This window comes from Aspergillus tubingensis (genome assembly GCF_013340325.1).
Source record: "Aspergillus tubingensis WU-2223L DNA, scaffold_13, whole genome shotgun sequence".
Taxonomy (NCBI): domain Eukaryota; kingdom Fungi; phylum Ascomycota; class Eurotiomycetes; order Eurotiales; family Aspergillaceae; genus Aspergillus; species Aspergillus tubingensis.
Window position 1 is genome coordinate 73,314 of NW_023336287.1, and position 16,630 is coordinate 89,943.

At 47.3% G+C, this 16,630-nt stretch overlaps 5 protein-coding genes and 1 non-coding gene across 6 annotated transcripts; 2 read left to right on the forward strand and 4 right to left on the reverse strand.

The window, feature by feature from the left end:
• Positions 1-669: 669 nt before the first annotated feature.
• On the forward strand, positions 670-3,253 carry AtWU_10320 (putative actin binding protein; the record flags this gene model as incomplete). The annotated part of the gene is made up of 4 exons (XM_035505424.1): positions 670-874; positions 927-1,114; positions 1,169-3,046; positions 3,134-3,253. 4 exons carry the CDS (start codon positions 670-672, stop codon positions 3,251-3,253), a joined length of 2,391 nt encoding a protein of 796 aa, XP_035361317.1.
• Positions 3,254-4,012: 759 nt separating this feature from the next.
• AtWU_10321 (dynamin-related GTPase DNM1) lies at positions 4,013-6,538 on the forward strand (the record flags this gene model as incomplete). The annotated part of the gene is made up of 3 exons (XM_035505425.1): positions 4,013-4,111; positions 4,177-6,168; positions 6,224-6,538. 3 exons carry the CDS (start codon positions 4,013-4,015, stop codon positions 6,536-6,538), a joined length of 2,406 nt encoding a protein of 801 aa, XP_035361318.1.
• A 464-nt stretch (positions 6,539-7,002) lies between these two features.
• Positions 7,003-8,571, reverse strand: AtWU_10322 (putative UPD-GlcNAc transporter (Mnn2-2); the record flags this gene model as incomplete). Its single annotated transcript, XM_035505426.1, has 4 exons — positions 7,003-8,066; positions 8,128-8,144; positions 8,197-8,222; positions 8,275-8,571. 4 exons carry the CDS (start codon positions 8,569-8,571, stop codon positions 7,003-7,005), a joined length of 1,404 nt encoding a protein of 467 aa, XP_035361319.1.
• A 481-nt stretch (positions 8,572-9,052) lies between these two features.
• Positions 9,053-10,870, reverse strand: AtWU_10323 (putative cell cycle checkpoint protein Rad17; the record flags this gene model as incomplete). The annotated part of the gene is made up of 1 exon (XM_035505427.1): positions 9,053-10,870. The coding sequence occupies one exon, from the start codon at positions 10,868-10,870 to the stop codon at positions 9,053-9,055; it is 1,818 nt and encodes a 605-aa protein (XP_035361320.1).
• Positions 10,871-12,424: 1,554 nt separating this feature from the next.
• AtWU_10324 (ELMO/CED-12 family protein) lies at positions 12,425-14,697 on the reverse strand (the record flags this gene model as incomplete). The annotated part of the gene is made up of 3 exons (XM_035505428.1): positions 12,425-12,888; positions 12,967-14,241; positions 14,430-14,697. The coding sequence occupies 3 exons, from the start codon at positions 14,695-14,697 to the stop codon at positions 12,425-12,427; spliced, it is 2,007 nt and encodes a 668-aa protein (XP_035361321.1).
• A 1,119-nt stretch (positions 14,698-15,816) lies between these two features.
• Positions 15,817-15,949, reverse strand: AtWU_t250. Its single transcript has 2 exons — positions 15,906-15,949; positions 15,817-15,852 (listed from the first exon to the last, which is right to left on the reverse strand). It is a non-coding gene; the product is annotated as a tRNA-Glu (tRNA).
• Positions 15,950-16,630: the final 681 nt, after the last annotated feature.

Genomic DNA, 16,630 nt, shown 5'->3' on the forward strand with positions numbered 1-16,630 from the left:
GTTTATTTTGTGGCTCGGGGTGGTTGGATGGTAGGCCTTAACTGCGTTTTCTTTACAAAGTACGAAGTGCGGAGTATTTCAGTGGTATCTCAACTGAAGCCTGGCACGCTCGTTATGTATTTATGTAGACATATTTCCCCTCTGCCGCCTTCGCCTCGATTCTTTATAGTAGTATATCCATAATGGACATCGTCTGCAGCCAGAAACATCCGGTTGCCCTGTTCTGCCCACCTGGGCATCCGTCGGGCCCGATTTCTAGCCAGATCTACAGTAGGTAGTTAAGTTACAGTGGGCAAGTTACCCGAGTCTTCGGTGTTCAAGGTGCCTGGGCACCTTATTTGTACTGATACTGTAAAGGGGAGTGCACCGCCTCGCCCAACTGTTGTTCCGGATTCCGGTGCCCCCCCATACTCCGTAGAGTGTGACGTATCCCGCTAGTCTAAACATGACCCCTAGGCAGACACAACTACTCCTATTTACCAAACTATCACCCGGTGTTCTTCCATACATACGATCATTTTTAGTTGATAAAGGTATACAATTCAATCTCGCTCGTGTCATACAGATTTGGAGCGTCACTTGTAACCTTTTGCCACATCTGACAGGGAACAATTGTGTTAGGTTATTACACAGACATTTGAAGCTTTTGTGGTGAACCAGCTGGTAGACATGGCGACCCTGAACTTATCGGCAAATGGACCTTCGATATCAAAGAGCTATCAGAATGTCGTGAACTCTTCTTTTGCGGGTTCTGACACAAAATCTCCTACTTATGGACAATGGGCGATCTTCTCTGTCTCTACACCACTCGTCAATGCATTCCAGAAAGAGAGTTCTAACAAAGAAAGTGTCTTGAAGGTTCAAGATACCGGAGGTAAGTCTCTCCCACTAACTAAATGAAACTTTAACTGACTATATTCCACAAGCCGGGGAATTGGCGGATCTTATCGATGAATTTTCAGAAGGGAAAATACAGTTCGCTTATGTCAAGGTTGTAGATCCGAACACGGGTCTTCCCAAGAATGTTCTCATTGCCTGGTGCGGCGAAGGTGTCCCTGAACGGACAAAAGGATATTTTACCAGTCATTTGTCTGCCGTTTCGAAGTTTTTGCACGTTAGTTCACACTTGCCCCATTCCTACTTCTTATCTGACTCAAAGATCTACCAGGGATACCATGTACAGATAACTGCTCGCTCGGAGGGAGACCTAACCGCCGAAGGAATCATACAGAAAGTTGGCGACTCATCCGGCGCAAAGTACACCCCAGGTGCAGCCCAACAACCATCCTTGACACCCAAGCCGCCGATATCGACGAAGCCTGTTTTCACCCCTAGCCGAACTGCTGGCATTGATCTGAGAGCAGGGGGATCGGGCCCACAGCGGGTAGTCCGGAGCCATGATGACAATGATGGCTGGGGCCCTGATGCGCCACCTGTTACTAGGACCGAACTTGAAAAGGTCCAACCTGCCTATAAGCCGACGAAGGTTGATATCCAGAAACTGAGGTCAGAGCCAAGAGATGCCACGGCCGTGAATGAAGCGCAGCGTTCTGAGGATCGTGGCGATATTGTCAAAGGCGGTTACCAACCTGTTGGGAAGGTAGATATTGCCACAATCCGGAAACAGGCCCGCGAAGCAGGCAACTTTAGTGATGATAAGCCAGAGCCTGTGCGGGGTGCATATGAGCCCGTCGGAAAAGTCGACATCGCTGCGATTCGGTCCAAAGTACAAAAGCCAAACGTTTCTACAGCTGACAACGAGCGCGGCTCTCACGAATTGACTAATGCAGCGCCATCCAGCAGTTCCGAGCGTCTGAGCAGCTTACCGAAGCCGAAAGTGGCGAACAAGTTCGGTATTAATTCAGCGTTCGTGGGTACAAAGCCGCCTCTGCCTGTTGTCCCTTCTACAAAGGCGGGCTCTTCTACCGCACAGATTGGCAGTGCAAGCCGTACATTTGCCGATGAGGGTGGAAAGACGCCGGCACAACTCTGGGCAGAAAGGAAAGCTAAAGAGCGTGGACAAGAGAATGTATCGGCCCCGCTACCGTCGAATGGCACCACTGCCATCAACCAGGAAAGTGAAAGGGGGGAATGGAAGAGTTCCTATAGCGGCAAAACTTGGGCCCCGGTTCAGACCACAAACACCGGCAAGTCTTTCGATAGTGACGTTCCCCAGCCGTACCAGGCGTCAGATTCTGCTCCTACTGAGTCGACCCAAATTGATACCCAAACTCCCCAACCAAGTGTCAGTGCTATCAGAGATCAATTTTCTCAAGGCCCTGCGCCAGACTCTCCTCCGGTACGAGAAAATGCCAAGAATAGCAGCCATTCCATTCCTTTACCTGGCCTGCGGGTCGATTCTCAGGACTTGGAAGCTCCTCAAGAGTCTGTAACTCGTCAAGAGCTTCCCACCCCGCCGCAACAGCCTCGATCTCCGACCCCACCTAGTCCGGAGCGCGAAACTTCCCCAATACGCGTTGCCCTACCCGTGGGTAAAGGACCTACTGATGTTCACGAGGAGCAACGCTCGCCACCTGTGATACCCATCGGAAGTCTACAAGACGCAGTGCCCAAAGAAGAGGAGCTGGAGGATGATGTGCACGACATTGGACGGGCGACGGCCCAAGCTACTGTTGGTGATGAAATGCAAGAAGACGGGATCAAAGCTCTCGTACAGTATGATTACGAGAAAGCAGAAGATAATGAGATCGAACTGAAGGAAGGCGAGTACGTTACTAATATCGAGATGGTCGATCAGGACTGGTGGTTAGGGTCGAACGCCCAGGGAGATAGAGGTCTTTTCCCCAGCAATTATGTGGAGGTAGTTGCAGATGAGGAACAGACCCAGGCGGCTTCAGGACGCCACGAAGATACGGTTGAATCGGATTCTCCAGTACCTGTCACGAAAGTCACTGAATCTCCGGCTCCGGCTCCGGCTCCGGCTCCCGTGCCAATCAATGAGTCTACTGCGACGGCTCTGTATGACTATGAAGCCGCTGAAGATAACGAACTCAGCTTTCCTGAGGGCGCTGAAATAACTAACATTGTAAGTCGTGATTATTCGAGCCTATAAATCTCGATGCCCCCTTTTCCCCTCTTCCCAGCATATGGGGAAGCCTCCAATCATTGATAGCTAATCATCTGGGCCATTGCCTATGCCCTCCAGGAATTCCCCGATGATGATTGGTGGTTTGGTGAGTACCTTGGTAAAAAGGGGCTCTTCCCAGCCAACTATGTGCAACTTGCGAAATAAATGCCGTGCAATCCTTGTCTACTGCAGACTCGCTGAGTGCGACACCCGAACGTGGCCGAGTTGGCCATGAAGAAATCAACTGGCGAGGGGAAAATAACAGAAGTATGTCTGCGAAGGTGCAACTCTCCTTGGCAGGTTGTTGTTTGGGGGAGGGGCTTGTTTCCTGCCTTTGGTGCTTTGTAAATGTACTTAGTATGCACTTGTTATCAATTCATAGTGTATAGTTTCGAGCCTTTTACTGTTTGGCCAGCGGGGTCAAATATTTCTAGATCGAAAAGAAGGGTGTTGTTGGTATACGCACGACTTCACCGAAGAAGGAAGTGGCTGAAGTTCAAAACAACATGGGTGCATAGCAGTACCGTGACTCTGAATAGAAGGCCAGAAAGCCGATGGACCGCTGACAAAACGAACGAATCAGAAGGTAGAAAGCGGTGCCGCTGCTCATTAGTAATAATCACATGACATCCTGGTCTAACTCTACTGCACATGAAATCCGGCGGTTTGAACCACTGAGGGTGCTACAGAAAAGGATAAAGGGCGCTGCCCGGGTTGCATACTTCGTTATTTCTTCTTCGATATTTGAAACATTGAAAGAAAGGTTAGCCCCGTTTTTTGTGAAAGTTGGCAGAGATATTGTGAGCATACAGCACCTAACATGAAACTGTACTTCTCAGTTATTATTTTCCCCAGTATTGACAAGAAGACTATCCACGTTTGATAAAGACATTGGGGCCTGTATCACTGGGCACTTTTATAACGATGACAGCTCTTAGCGAAGACCTGCTTGTGACTGTGAACAAGCTTCAAGATCTTGTCTTTAATACGATCGGAAATGACTCCCTTGACTTGCCGCAGATTGTAAGTTCCTGCAATATTCACCCGGCAAGGGTCCGCCCATGCTATGGTGCTAATAATCTGCGCAGGTTGTTGTGGGCTCTCAGTCATCTGGCAAATCGTCCGTACTTGAGAACATTGTTGGCAGAGACTTCTTACCACGAGGAAGCGGTATAGTCACGAGGCGCCCGTTGATCCTCCAACTCATAAATATTCCCAGCGAACGGCACGACAAGCCCGAAAGCGATGAGGTTCATATACCCCATACAGCAGCAAGTGTGGCGGGACAGTATGAGTGGGCAGAATTTCACCATCTCCCTGGCCGCAAATTCGATGACTTCGCCTTGGTTAAGCAAGAGATTGAAGCGGAGACCGCAAGGATAGCTGGAAGCAACAAAGGAATTAATAGACAGCCCATCAACCTCAAGATATTTTCACCGCACGTACTCAATCTTACCATGGTTGACTTGCCGGGGTTGACGAAAGTGCCTATCGGGGACCAACCGTCCGACATTGAAAAGCAAACACGGGCTCTAATACTTGAATACATAGCGAAGCCGAACAGTATCATCTTAGCTGTTTCGCCTGCTAATGTTGACCTTGTGAATTCCGAAGCTTTGAAGCTTGCTCGTCAAGTGGACGCCATGGGTCGAAGGACAATTGGAGTTTTGACGAAACTGGACCTCATGGATCATGGCACGAACGCCATGGACATTCTCTCTGGGCGCGTCTATCCTTTGAAGCTCGGATTTATTGGAGTTGTTAATCGATCACAACAAGACATTCAATCTGGGAAATCACTGTCTGACGCATTGCACGCCGAAGTCGATTTCTTCCGACATCACCCAGCCTATAGGAATATGGCGAACCGTTGCGGTACGCAGTTTCTTGCGAAAACCCTGAATACCACCTTAATGTCCCATATCCGGGATCGGCTGCCCGACATCAAAGCGCGTCTTAACACTCTCATGGGTCAAACTCAGCAAGAACTTGCAAGCTACGGCAATAAACAGTTCAGCGGAAAGGAACATCGTGGATCCCTTATTCTACAGCTTATGACGCGCTTCGCCTCGTCTTTCATATCTTCCATCGATGGAACGTCCTCCGAGATATCAACCAAGGAACTCTGTGGAGGGGCGAGGATATATTATATCTTCAACTCCGTTTTCGGCAATTCTCTCGAAACAATCGATCCTACCCACAACTTAACTGTTACTGATATTAGAACTGCTATTCGGAACTCGACTGGTCCACGTCCGAGCCTATTTGTTCCGGAGCTCGCTTTTGACCTGCTTGTCAAACCTCAAATAAAAATGCTAGAAGCTCCTAGCCAGAGGTGTGTTGAATTGGTCTATGAGGAACTCATAAAGATTTGTCATACGTGCGGCTCGCAGGAATTGCTTCGTTTTCCACGGCTTCAGGCGAAACTGATAGAGGTGGTGTCTGACCTTCTTCGTGAGCGTTTGGGACCGTGCTCAGCTTATGTTGAATCGCTCATTTCCATCCAGAGGGCATATATCAATACAAACCATCCTAACTTCCTCGGTGCAGCAGCGGCTATGTCGTCTGTCATGCAGAACAGGCAAGAACAGGAGAGACGGGCAGCGCTAGCGGATGACCGGAAAAAGCGCGAGAAGAGACGACTGAAAGAACTCGGAGCGGTGAATGGGAACACGCCAGCATCCCCTGAGGATGAGGACGAACAGCATGCAGATCCTAAGACGCAAAATATTCCCATCAGGAGTCAACCTCCGAGAAATACCAGAAGCATGTCCCCTCATTTTGGCAAAGGACAAGAAGGTGGCGTGACCGCAACCTTGAATGGAGCCCATGCACAGTATCAAACTGCTTTTGGGACAGCCAATACCACTCGTGATTCGTTCCTTAACTACTTCTTCGGTAAGGACGGCGCGCAACCTACCAGCTCATTGCCTCAGCTTTCGGGACAGAGCCGTCCATATACCAATGTCAATGAAGCAAGCATTAGTCACAGCACTCGCCGGACTGATATACGTTCCCCTATCATGTCAACTGATGAGTTCCCACCTCCTATGGAATTTACCGGTGATGTTGGAGCTGCCGTAAGTTTATCGTACCCTTTGTTACACGAAAGACATGTGCTGATCATCATTGTAGCCGAAGGACGACCCCGAAGCTGTCCTCTCCGACCGTGAACTGTTAGAGACCGAGCTGATTAGTCGACTCATATCTTCTTACTTCAATATCGTCAGAGAGACCATCGCAGATCAAGTTCCTAAGGCTATCATGCATCTCCTTGTCAACCACAGCAAGGATGTTGTGCAAAATAGACTCGTGAGCGAACTTTATAAGGAAGATTTATTTGCAGAGCTTCTTTACGAGGATGATGGCATCAAGGCGGAGAGGGAGAAGTGCGAGAGATTGCTGGATACCTACAAGGAGGCAGCGAAGATTGTCGGAGAAGTCCTGTAACATTATCGATGAAAGAGCAGACTGGGGACCATCAGCTTGCGCTATCAGCCAAGACAATATCCAGCTTCTGGCCTTCTGAAATCCCGGGGTCCGGATGATGTCGCACATTTTTGTATTTATAGTCTGACATATTATCATCACCTGCGGTAATCCACAGTTACATCATGCGGAACAATAGAGAAGCAGTGGTGACGAGTAGTCAATCCAAAGAAACCAGGTGTTGTCTATCAATGGCCATCAATGCGTCGAAGCTAATAGATGTCAGGTCTACGCGGTAATATGCATTCCAATGTATACATATGTTTATAAAGCTCAAGCCAATTCTTGAGGCACATGCACCATCATACACAATATACTCAGATGTATATATATATATATATATGCACATTTCTATCTTTATGACTGGAAGACCTTCCTGGCCGTAATAATGCCGTGCAAGATAATCCTAGCGAAACATGACTGCTTTAATCGTTTTTAGCAGTTTTCACCTTGGGGCGTGCACCCTCAATGCCATATAAGGCGCCGCCTATAAAAACAAACAATGCGCCCATGAGCACACCTGGTGAAAGGGCATTTCCAAACAGATAGATGGAAAGGAGAAGAGAAACAAGCTTCCGAACATTGAGAACAACGGTGACAGTTAAAGAAGATGACTTTGCGGAGAGGCGATGGACTCCTCGTATGCACAAGTACTGCGTCAGCGCATTAATCAGAAGGTAGATTACACGTGTCGGGACACACGTGAATATTGAGTGCAATTGGAAAATTTCCTTCAGTATCGGAATCTGCCCTGATATACCACCGGGTATTGACGCAAAACGCCATCCCTCGCACGACTCTTCCGAGGAACTGATGCCTTCAAGCCCGGCCGATGATGCATGGCTCGGAGGACCCATTCCGGTCATGCCCAAAATCTCAGGCCCAGAAGTTGGGGGATATGTCGAGAAAAGCATCCGCCACTGGCTCACAAGTTGTGCATAAGCGGGTAAAAATAGCGGTAGTGATAGGGTGTGAGAGTAGAACAGAGCTTCTTTCCAGTGGTCTCGGCCGTACTTTGCGTAGAGCCTGTCCGCATATATCCCCTGGAAAGCCGAGAGTATCATCGCTAGAGCAAGGATGGTGAACCCAACCAATGTCGTGGTTGCAGAAGTGCTTTCAACATTCATAGACTGGCCTTTAGCCTTGGCATCTGCTAAAGCAGCAGTGACAACACCCAAAGTAAGCATTAGAACCGCGAGTATTTGCCCTCGCGAATATCTCTTAGCATTGAACAAGTAGCCGATGATCATAGACGCTACTGGGCCCCCAGATCTTAGAATAATGTGCAACGGAACTGAGATCCTATAGGCAAAGGCCCAGTTGTTGAGAAGATTGACTGTAACAAAAAACGCTGTGTAGACTAGCCATGATCTTAGTGGAATGGCACGCGGACTAAGATATAGTGAATGAGGTCCCGCTGACACAGAGAGAAAGCCAGGAACCGTTAAGACTGCAGTTAGAAGGAATTGAGCAAACGTTATCAGAGGACCTTGAGCGAAGACGTTAGAGAAACCTGGGATAGGAATGGTTGGTTGATGGAAACTAAATACCAGAGCTTGGCTGGTCTCTGTATAGAAGTCAGTTTCGTTCAAACCCCTATGAATTGCGGAGGCACTTACTTGATGATTGCTTCAAGTGCAAAAACCTACCATATGGCGTCAGTAGCGGAACGTAGCCATACCTGGGCACATACTCACATTGGCGCAACAGCCACCAAAGATCAAGGAGAACATCAAAATTATATTTGTCCATTGAGGCAGTACAGTATGAGTGGTAGCACTTATTACACTTGTTAAGTGCCCAGAAGTGGCACCTGTAGGGCCCATAACCTCATTATTCCTTTTTGCCTGCTTCGGGACCATTTCAGCATCCACATTGTTTATCCCATTACCTGAAGTTAAAGTAGTTTCAAGCTTGTAGTCAGCACCCGGTTTACTCTCTGTCTGTGTCGAAACGGGGTTACGGTCATAAACCGTATCCTTTCGAGCGGACATTTGCTGGCCGTGTTCTGTAGCAGACAAGAGAACGAATTGAGGTCCAGAATGAGACAAGGATAAGGCAGAATTGGAATGAGAGTGACGTGAGACTTGGGCTCTGGTCGAGACGTGATTATGTTATACGTGTTCTTGGGTTGGTTACCTAACAGTAGGTATTACTTACTGTATGTGGTATAGCGTGCATATTCCGGAGAAAGTGACCGCTAAACATTAGATGCTGGCGACCTACTAGCAGCCCCGGCGGCCAGGCATGCTGCTATCCGCCACTAGCAGTCAATCAATCAAGCAAGCAATAACCATCTGCCATGATCTACAGGACGTTCCCTTCCTGTTTCTTCTCTCATGGGAGCAAGCACCCCAGCAGATCAGTCGCCTACACTGCATCTGGCTTGATACGCTTAGGCTATTGGGTCGTTAGAATTTCATTGTTGCGAAAGAATATGTTGGAAGTCTATGTCCAAATCAAAATATGATAATATCAGTAGTCATCTACAATATCATCATCGGCCAAAAACAGCCTCTCCTCTTCCAAAGACGGCGGCAGCCGGGGCCCAAAAGCATTGCTGTGGTATCGACGACTGATTTGGGACGGGCTTCCTGTAGGAGGGCCCTTCCACTGAGCCGTAGATGTGACTGCAGGTAATTCAAAAGTGTTGTCAAGCAAATCAAAGTCATTAGCATCACTTTGACTCTCAGTCCCGCTGAGTTTGACAAGCTTATGGAGTCCTTGGGATTGCTCCATGTCGCCAGCTATTAGAGCCAGATAAGGCAGTTGGTGAAGAATGAGATCACTGCGTGACATCATGGTAACAGCTACAGTTGGTTTACTGCGGCTGTCACTTATGCTAGTGGCCTCCTCAGGTTTGGAGCTCGAGTATGATGGGTCCAATAGTTTAGTAGACCATACATCTATGAGATCTTGTATCTCTTCCATATCTCGAAGCAATCGCAACGAAGCCGGGAAAAGCATTTTATATGCGCTTCTTGTATGGTTCGAGCCGTTATTGGGCCATGCAGATCTCTTCACAGGGCTTGGAAGGGCAAACAATATACCTCGAGTAGCAACCTGATAACTGAGGTCTTCCTGGCGCAATGAGTCTGACCCGGAGTTGTATCTACTGACACCAGCCAACCCGAGCCTGCTTCGTCCCCTTGTGTCGAAAGACAGCATATCGCTGTCGGATAATGCACCTATGCAACCATCCAGGTAGTCTGTAAATGATAAACCATTGCATGACGGAACATAATTCTCGTGAAGAGCGCAAATAAAGGTTTGATTATCGGTTCCGGCTTCATCCACAAGTTCGTTGACACACACTTGGGATAATTGTGGCCGCTTATGGTGGCTTAAGTAGTCTGGGGGCAACACAACTTGGGCGCCTTCAGTTGAACCGGCATCGACACGTTTGTTATACACAACCTTGCCAATGGCGTGAAATAGCCCAAGACTCGCTTCTCTCTGTGTAACTAAATCCAATGTCTCCCTTTCAAAGGCCGTAAGAGGTATGCTAGATCCTTTCGAATTCCTAGTTTTGGGGGGTGGGAACTTCTTGAACCCTCCAGAATTCATGCAAAGAAATTCCAAGGACGAGATTGCACTTCGAATGTCCCCGATAGTAGAGATATTATGGAGTATGGCAGGGCCCGGAAATCTCTCACGTTTGGAAAGCCGAGCCTCCTTTTCTAGCACGAGATGCAAAGCCTTGTACATAAAAGTCGGGGCTATGCTATTAAAATCAAGGATGCTCGTTTTTGGGTGATTGTAGAGTACTGGTCCTAGCAACCGATGGACTGTTAGGCTATCTGAAGGAAAAGATCGTGAGTTAAGAAGTGTCTCTGACACGATCAAGACAATCGGGGAGTTTCGTTGCGCATCAATTTCAGAATCAATGTTCTGTTGTGATGTTCTGTCAAGATACCGCAGAAGAGCTAGTCTGAACGGTGTTAGGCCAGACGCAGAACCTGTAAGCGTTGGAAACTCCTCTATGAGAATTATGCGCTGTCGCGAAGCATCCGCACTATTGCCATTATCTCCAGGTCCGGGAGAGCTAGTCACCTCATCTAGGTCGAGTCCTTTAAATTCGTTCCCACGCTCCAGGAAGTCATCAAAACGGGAAGCAATTGATACATGTGCTTTGGTGGCAGACTCTGATGAAGATGGGTTTTTCCATTCGAGAATGTCGTATTTCAACACAGCTGATAGTAATGAAACTGTAGCCGTCTTACCGCTTCCTGCAGGACCTCGAAGGACAAGTAGCTTGTCTTCTGTCAGAAAGGAATCAATGTAGCGAAGCATAGTGCTAGACAATTCTTCCTTCAACTGATATGGAAAAAAGCACGAATGGAAAGGATAAAAACAAAAGTGAGGGGAGAGAAAGGCTAGTAGCTTACCTGTCGCTCCCCTCTGGCAAATGTATTGATTAACCAGCTTTTCACATCAGAAACCTTCTTGTGGTGGACCGCCAATTCTTCTATACTGGATGGAGCAAACTGCTGCGCCCATGGCAAGGTTCTATGAGCGGGTTGTAAAGAACGTGGTCTGGATTTAGGCTGCTCGGTGGAAATGAGAAACCGATTGGCCATCCCAGCAGATCGTTGTCTAGGTTTGGAAGTTTTAGTTGAATCATTTTGGTCCGAGGGAGTTGTCCAACCGCCCGCCAGAGTATCAGTATCGAAGGTGATGTGGCGCGTGAATATCTCATCAAACGAATCATAATCATCTTCAATTATTTCGTTGCTGCTTTCTTTCCCATCTGTAGATTCTAGATCTTGCCTATCGCCAATTTCTCGCACAGGCAATTGCTGTTTGGGGTTTGCGGGGCCATAGAAGCTATGTAGGGAATTATTCGTCTTTGTAGCATCCAACGAATGCTTGCGTTTCATTTTTCTTGCTTATTCGCGGTCTGCAAGGTAAATAGTCCGGAGCCAATGAAGAGACTGGGAACTGGCTGTGGTGCTCCGTACAATCGAGAAGGGCAGGTAAGCAACACTTTAATCTGAATCCTGGGCCTCCCGATCGAATGACAGTCTAGCTAATTCCGCTGACTTTTCGCGATGGGACAAGCAATTCATGACCATTTGATATGATGGATGCGAGAAAGCAGATGAGTCACTGAGCAAGATCCACTTTTGACATTGACATGTCGAGCTAGAGGCTGACATAGAAGTATAAAAAGGAAGCTGTATGATATAGGTGGAATATTGCAATGCGGAATCGAACTCCTGCTACTCGTTACCGCCTACACAGAGCTTAGGTACTGCACTTTCTGCGCGCACGAGCCTCTCGCCCGCCGCATTAGCCTTTATCTGGTATGACTTGGTGGGCCAGTGTCTGGACGCGGACGCGTCTGTGTCCCTTTGTAGTTTGGCATGTGCTTATTTAGCGCCACAGATTAGAGATATTAACCCAAACTAGATGACCAATGCACTGTATCATTGTATGACTTCCCCCGCTCATGATCACATTGAGCCCGACGGAATTTTTAAGCGGAGCTTACATGTCGCTGTTCTTGAAGTAACTCATTTGCAGGTATTAGAGATTAAGCCGAGAATTACACGAGACAATCGAAATGGACGATGGGAAAAGGCTCATGGACAGAGGGAAAAGAGAAAGGAAAAAAAAAAAAAAATACCATATATCCCCTATCTACAGAGCATATTAGTTCGAGTATATAAGATGCAGTGTTCTAGCAGCTGATTTCGCCGAAGAGTACTAATAAATATTCCAACCGATTCGGTAGCCCCTGTACATCCACATTATCGTCACTCAAAACACCCTCCACATGGATGGAGATGTCTCGCAAATAATTGTTTTTGAATAACAGTGTCAGTGTCGAAAAGGAGCTCGTTATTATGAGCCACCAAAGACGTCATAGTAGTAATTGTCATCAAGGCCATCTCGCGTGGGAACTTGGGGCGCTTCACCCGCGAAGGCCACATCATCAAAGCGAACATTCAACAAACGGATCTTGAGCCCGTAATCGCTGACCAAACTTATAAGCTTGTTTGTCTCTGCAGTTATAGGCTGCTGGTTGAGAAGCATAAGCAAACCATCAAGCCATTCAGATGCGACACTGGTTGATTGTGGACAGAAACTCAACAGCGCAGATTCACCTTGCACTGATCTGCTCGAGGTTCGGCGATGGCCATTACTTTTCTGGATGTCCCCAGTCCCGTGTACAGGCTGCGAGTAGCCGTGCACGGTAATCTTAGTATAAGATACAGCATGAGACATGTCCTTTGCAGGCTCCGCTGACTGATCGTTGGATGAAGCAGAGACATTAGAGACCACTGAAGATACCGATGAGAGGTCGACTGAAGTAGTAAAGCGCAGTCAGTCTTTGAATCCAGAATAGAAGAGACCACGCATCGACATCAACGAAGCAAACTTACTCTTCTGGGGTAAAGTATCGAGCTCTGGACACCTCTCAAGAATGGAATTGAAATCACCAAAGTGTAAGAACCTCCTGTTGTGCGAAAGTTGAGCATATTTCCATGAGCGTTGCTCGGTTCCCACGTCTGAGCTATCAGAGCCCTCGTTGAGGAACCATGCGCCGTGCAACAGACAGCGGATTCTCTGTTCTTTAACAAATTGAAGTGCTTCGTGATACAATTCTTCGCGCATCTGCTGCAGGTGTTGGCCCCAGGCATCTTCATACGTGAGCCCCAACAACTCCATTTGCAATTCGCGGAGCCGACCATACTCGAAGTTGGTCAACTCTTCTTCCACTTCTTGCACATCCTTTGTCCGAGGTGCTCCACCAACAACAGACTCGATCAGGATTCGGACAAGCTCAACGATCTTTCCGTAATCTTCGACTTCCGCTCCGGTAGCCTTCCATAGACGAAAGAAAGCATGTAATCCTGCTACATGCAATCTGGTCCAATGCAACAGTAGAGGCTCGAACAACTTGTCAAGGTTAGAGCGAGACTCTAGTAGAAGATAACCCTTGGAATCATCCATTTCCGATTTGTCCACCTCAAAATGCTGGTATAAGATCGAAGTGACTGACAGTGAGGCACGGGCAATGGGACATCGCTGCTGAGGAGGCTTCGTGGACTGCTCCAGGAGCATTTTTTGGAACTCATCTTGATGATTTCTGACATAGTCTGCCAAATCCATCATGCCCAAGAACCCGGTATCCTCAAACTGCATCGAAGGACTCTCCGTCTCGAAACCAAGACGCCTCCACTTCTCAGAACTGTGTTTCTTAGACTGTTTCATCTCATCACCATTCTCGATGCCCTTTTCTTGGCTCCGCTCATGCGAGCTAGCCACATAGATCCCTTTCAAGGCTCTCCTGTGCTCTGGCCTCTCCAGATCTAAGGGTATCTCTCTCCATTTCCTCAGAAGAACTTTGGTAAGAGACTGAAATTCTATTAATGGGTGCACGTGATCCTGCAGTGCAGTACCTTGCATGAGGGAATAGACTGCTCTGATCACACCCAGATCTTGCAGCTTTTGAATAAACTTTGGCCACTCCGTATCTGCCTCATTCGTGATAGAGTCGCGCATGAGCGAATTAATCAACTGAAGTGCATTTGCGCAGAGGGCATGGTCTGCAGACGAAAGTCTATTGACAAGCATTTCCAGGAATTGCGGATAAATGGCAATTGCGGGCTTCAATGCACGAAAGCCAAAGTTTCCATCTTGTGATAAGTGATTACCTGAGTAAGGATGTGACACTATGGAAACTAATATAGACATTGCACCCCTTAGGATGTTAACCAATGGGTGAGTCACTATGAGTTCAACAACCTGGAAAGAAAAGACGGTACGATATATCAGTATGTTACTATATAAGGTGGTTTGCGGGAGTATGTTTTAAAAAAGACGGAGAGCTTGTTCAAGTTACCCACTCTTTCAACCATGTCTTGGTCTACTAGATCCCAGCCTTTGTCAACTTCTAGTATTCTGGCGAAGCTTGTGAGGCTATATGCCAAGGTGTTACCACTTGCATGCAGAGTCAAGTAGCGTAACCTAGTGAGTCCACCTTCTGCGATGAAATTATCGGCAAAGGAGGGATCCCCAATGCTCCCTTGGAGTTTAAAAACTGCCATTTTGCGCACCGCATCTTCGTCACTTCCTAACCTCTCAACCAGCTCAGAGATGCTGGTTTCCATGATGGGAAGTAGTAGTGATGTGGCCCCTCCGGTCGCAATAGAGCACGGGCAATCGTCAAAGCGAGGGTATGCCAATCAGTAGCCGTACCCGTTCTCTGACCAATTTTCATACAAGCTCTAGATTCCGAGTGGCATGGCCCTGTAAGGACTTCAGGAAACGAGGCTCAAGGGAATCAGCACCTTCCACCGGTTGAAAGAGAATAAGGGAGGGTGGGTTGCCAAGAGATCCAATAACGGAACTCCGCACTTGGACTAGATCGAAACCGGGCAAGTTCGACCCATTAATGGACTCCAGGATATGTAGCTGACCTGCGATATAATTTAAACTTGACTACTTGTGTATCTGCGTATCGGGGGCCAGGGGCCGGGAGTAAAGGTCCAATTGCTGTCATCTACTCCATCAAGTGAATTGGGTGGCGATCAAGGAGCTTTGGCGAAATGATCATTTTTACATGACCTCGTATTTAGCTGTAACCTGCAGTCAGGGGACATTAGTGCGTCACAAATTCGAGCGGATATCTAAAAGGGGCCCGGAAATATCCTTGGCATCTGGTTGCCATCCTACGCAGATAATTAAGTACGCTGGTTTCTCGGTCATTATGGAGGGGTCGGTCATTGGTAAATGTCGGCTATTTGACAGGAGGAACATTCAAACGATTTGATAGATTCATTGGTTCACTTGTACGTGAGGGGCCTGGAATTACAACGATGTTCATTCAACACTTGCAAATTGATGTTTCATGCAGGATGATATGGCAGGCTAAGATCTGCAGGGGTAACAACCTAAGCATTGGGCAACTGGACTGTGTATTGGTCTATTTTACGGAGTACGCTCTATCTCATAACTACGCTTCAGTGCATATATCTCAGACGTTCCCTCCTAGACACCTAGAGCTTTGAAAGACACGCAACTTGATATAGAGTAAATAAAGTAGATAGTTGCTTTTGCTTCCACTTTCGTTTAAAAATACACGAATATACTACTAAATCCAGGCGGAGAATAAAGAGACTTTCAGTGCCATAGTTTCGATGCGAGTGAGCACTTATTTGTATATAAAGGAGTAGAAGGATACATCAGGATGTAGATAGAGTTCATAAAGATCGTCGAAAAAAAAAAGACGTCCCGGGAGAGGATCGAACTCTCAACCTCACGATTAACAGTCGTACGCGCTAACCTTTTCTAGGTGTTAGTAATCTACTCATCGGAGTGAAAATTGTCTGGGATCACGCTTACCAATTGCGCCACCGAGACCGGCTATACACAGCATGTTTCAAATAATGTTAAATATTCTAGTGAGGAGAATGTAAGAACGATTCGTGCTCAGTATTTGGCCGTTCTGCCATGTCATATGGACGTAGTAGTATTGCTATGTAGTAGTCTGTCACTTGGTTAGATATTCCCATCTGTACCGCACGGCTACTTCCTTAGACATAAAAGCATAGCACAGAAGGTCTCCCATCTAGTACATAATTGTTGCATGATGAGGCTTTCTTGTTACAGCAATCACTCCTCAGTCGGCCACGTCGGGGATAGTCATACTAGCCGAAGGGTAGTGTGCAGCACTTTTTGGAGTACAATTGGGGCGCATGAATAAGATTAGTCTTGCTATAAATGGAATTTGCAAAGTACTAAGTATTATAATTTAGTAGCCAGCAATTTCTAGTCCGCTTTAGGTTAGTTACCCTTACTGGCTTCAATCCATTGTTACTTACAAGGCTGTTTATTCAGGTGGAAAATAGCAACAATTGCCACGCACCGGGATCTTTCAGAACCACATGGAATGTTTCACCTGATTTGAGTGAGATAACTATCAAGCGTCCTTGTTGTTTCATTCATCGAAGGCCACCCTCGCCCTTTACCTTGTGGTGGCTTCTTCTTCTCCTGCATCATAACAGCTTGCATTCATCGAGGTTTTATTCTTAATGTTGTGGC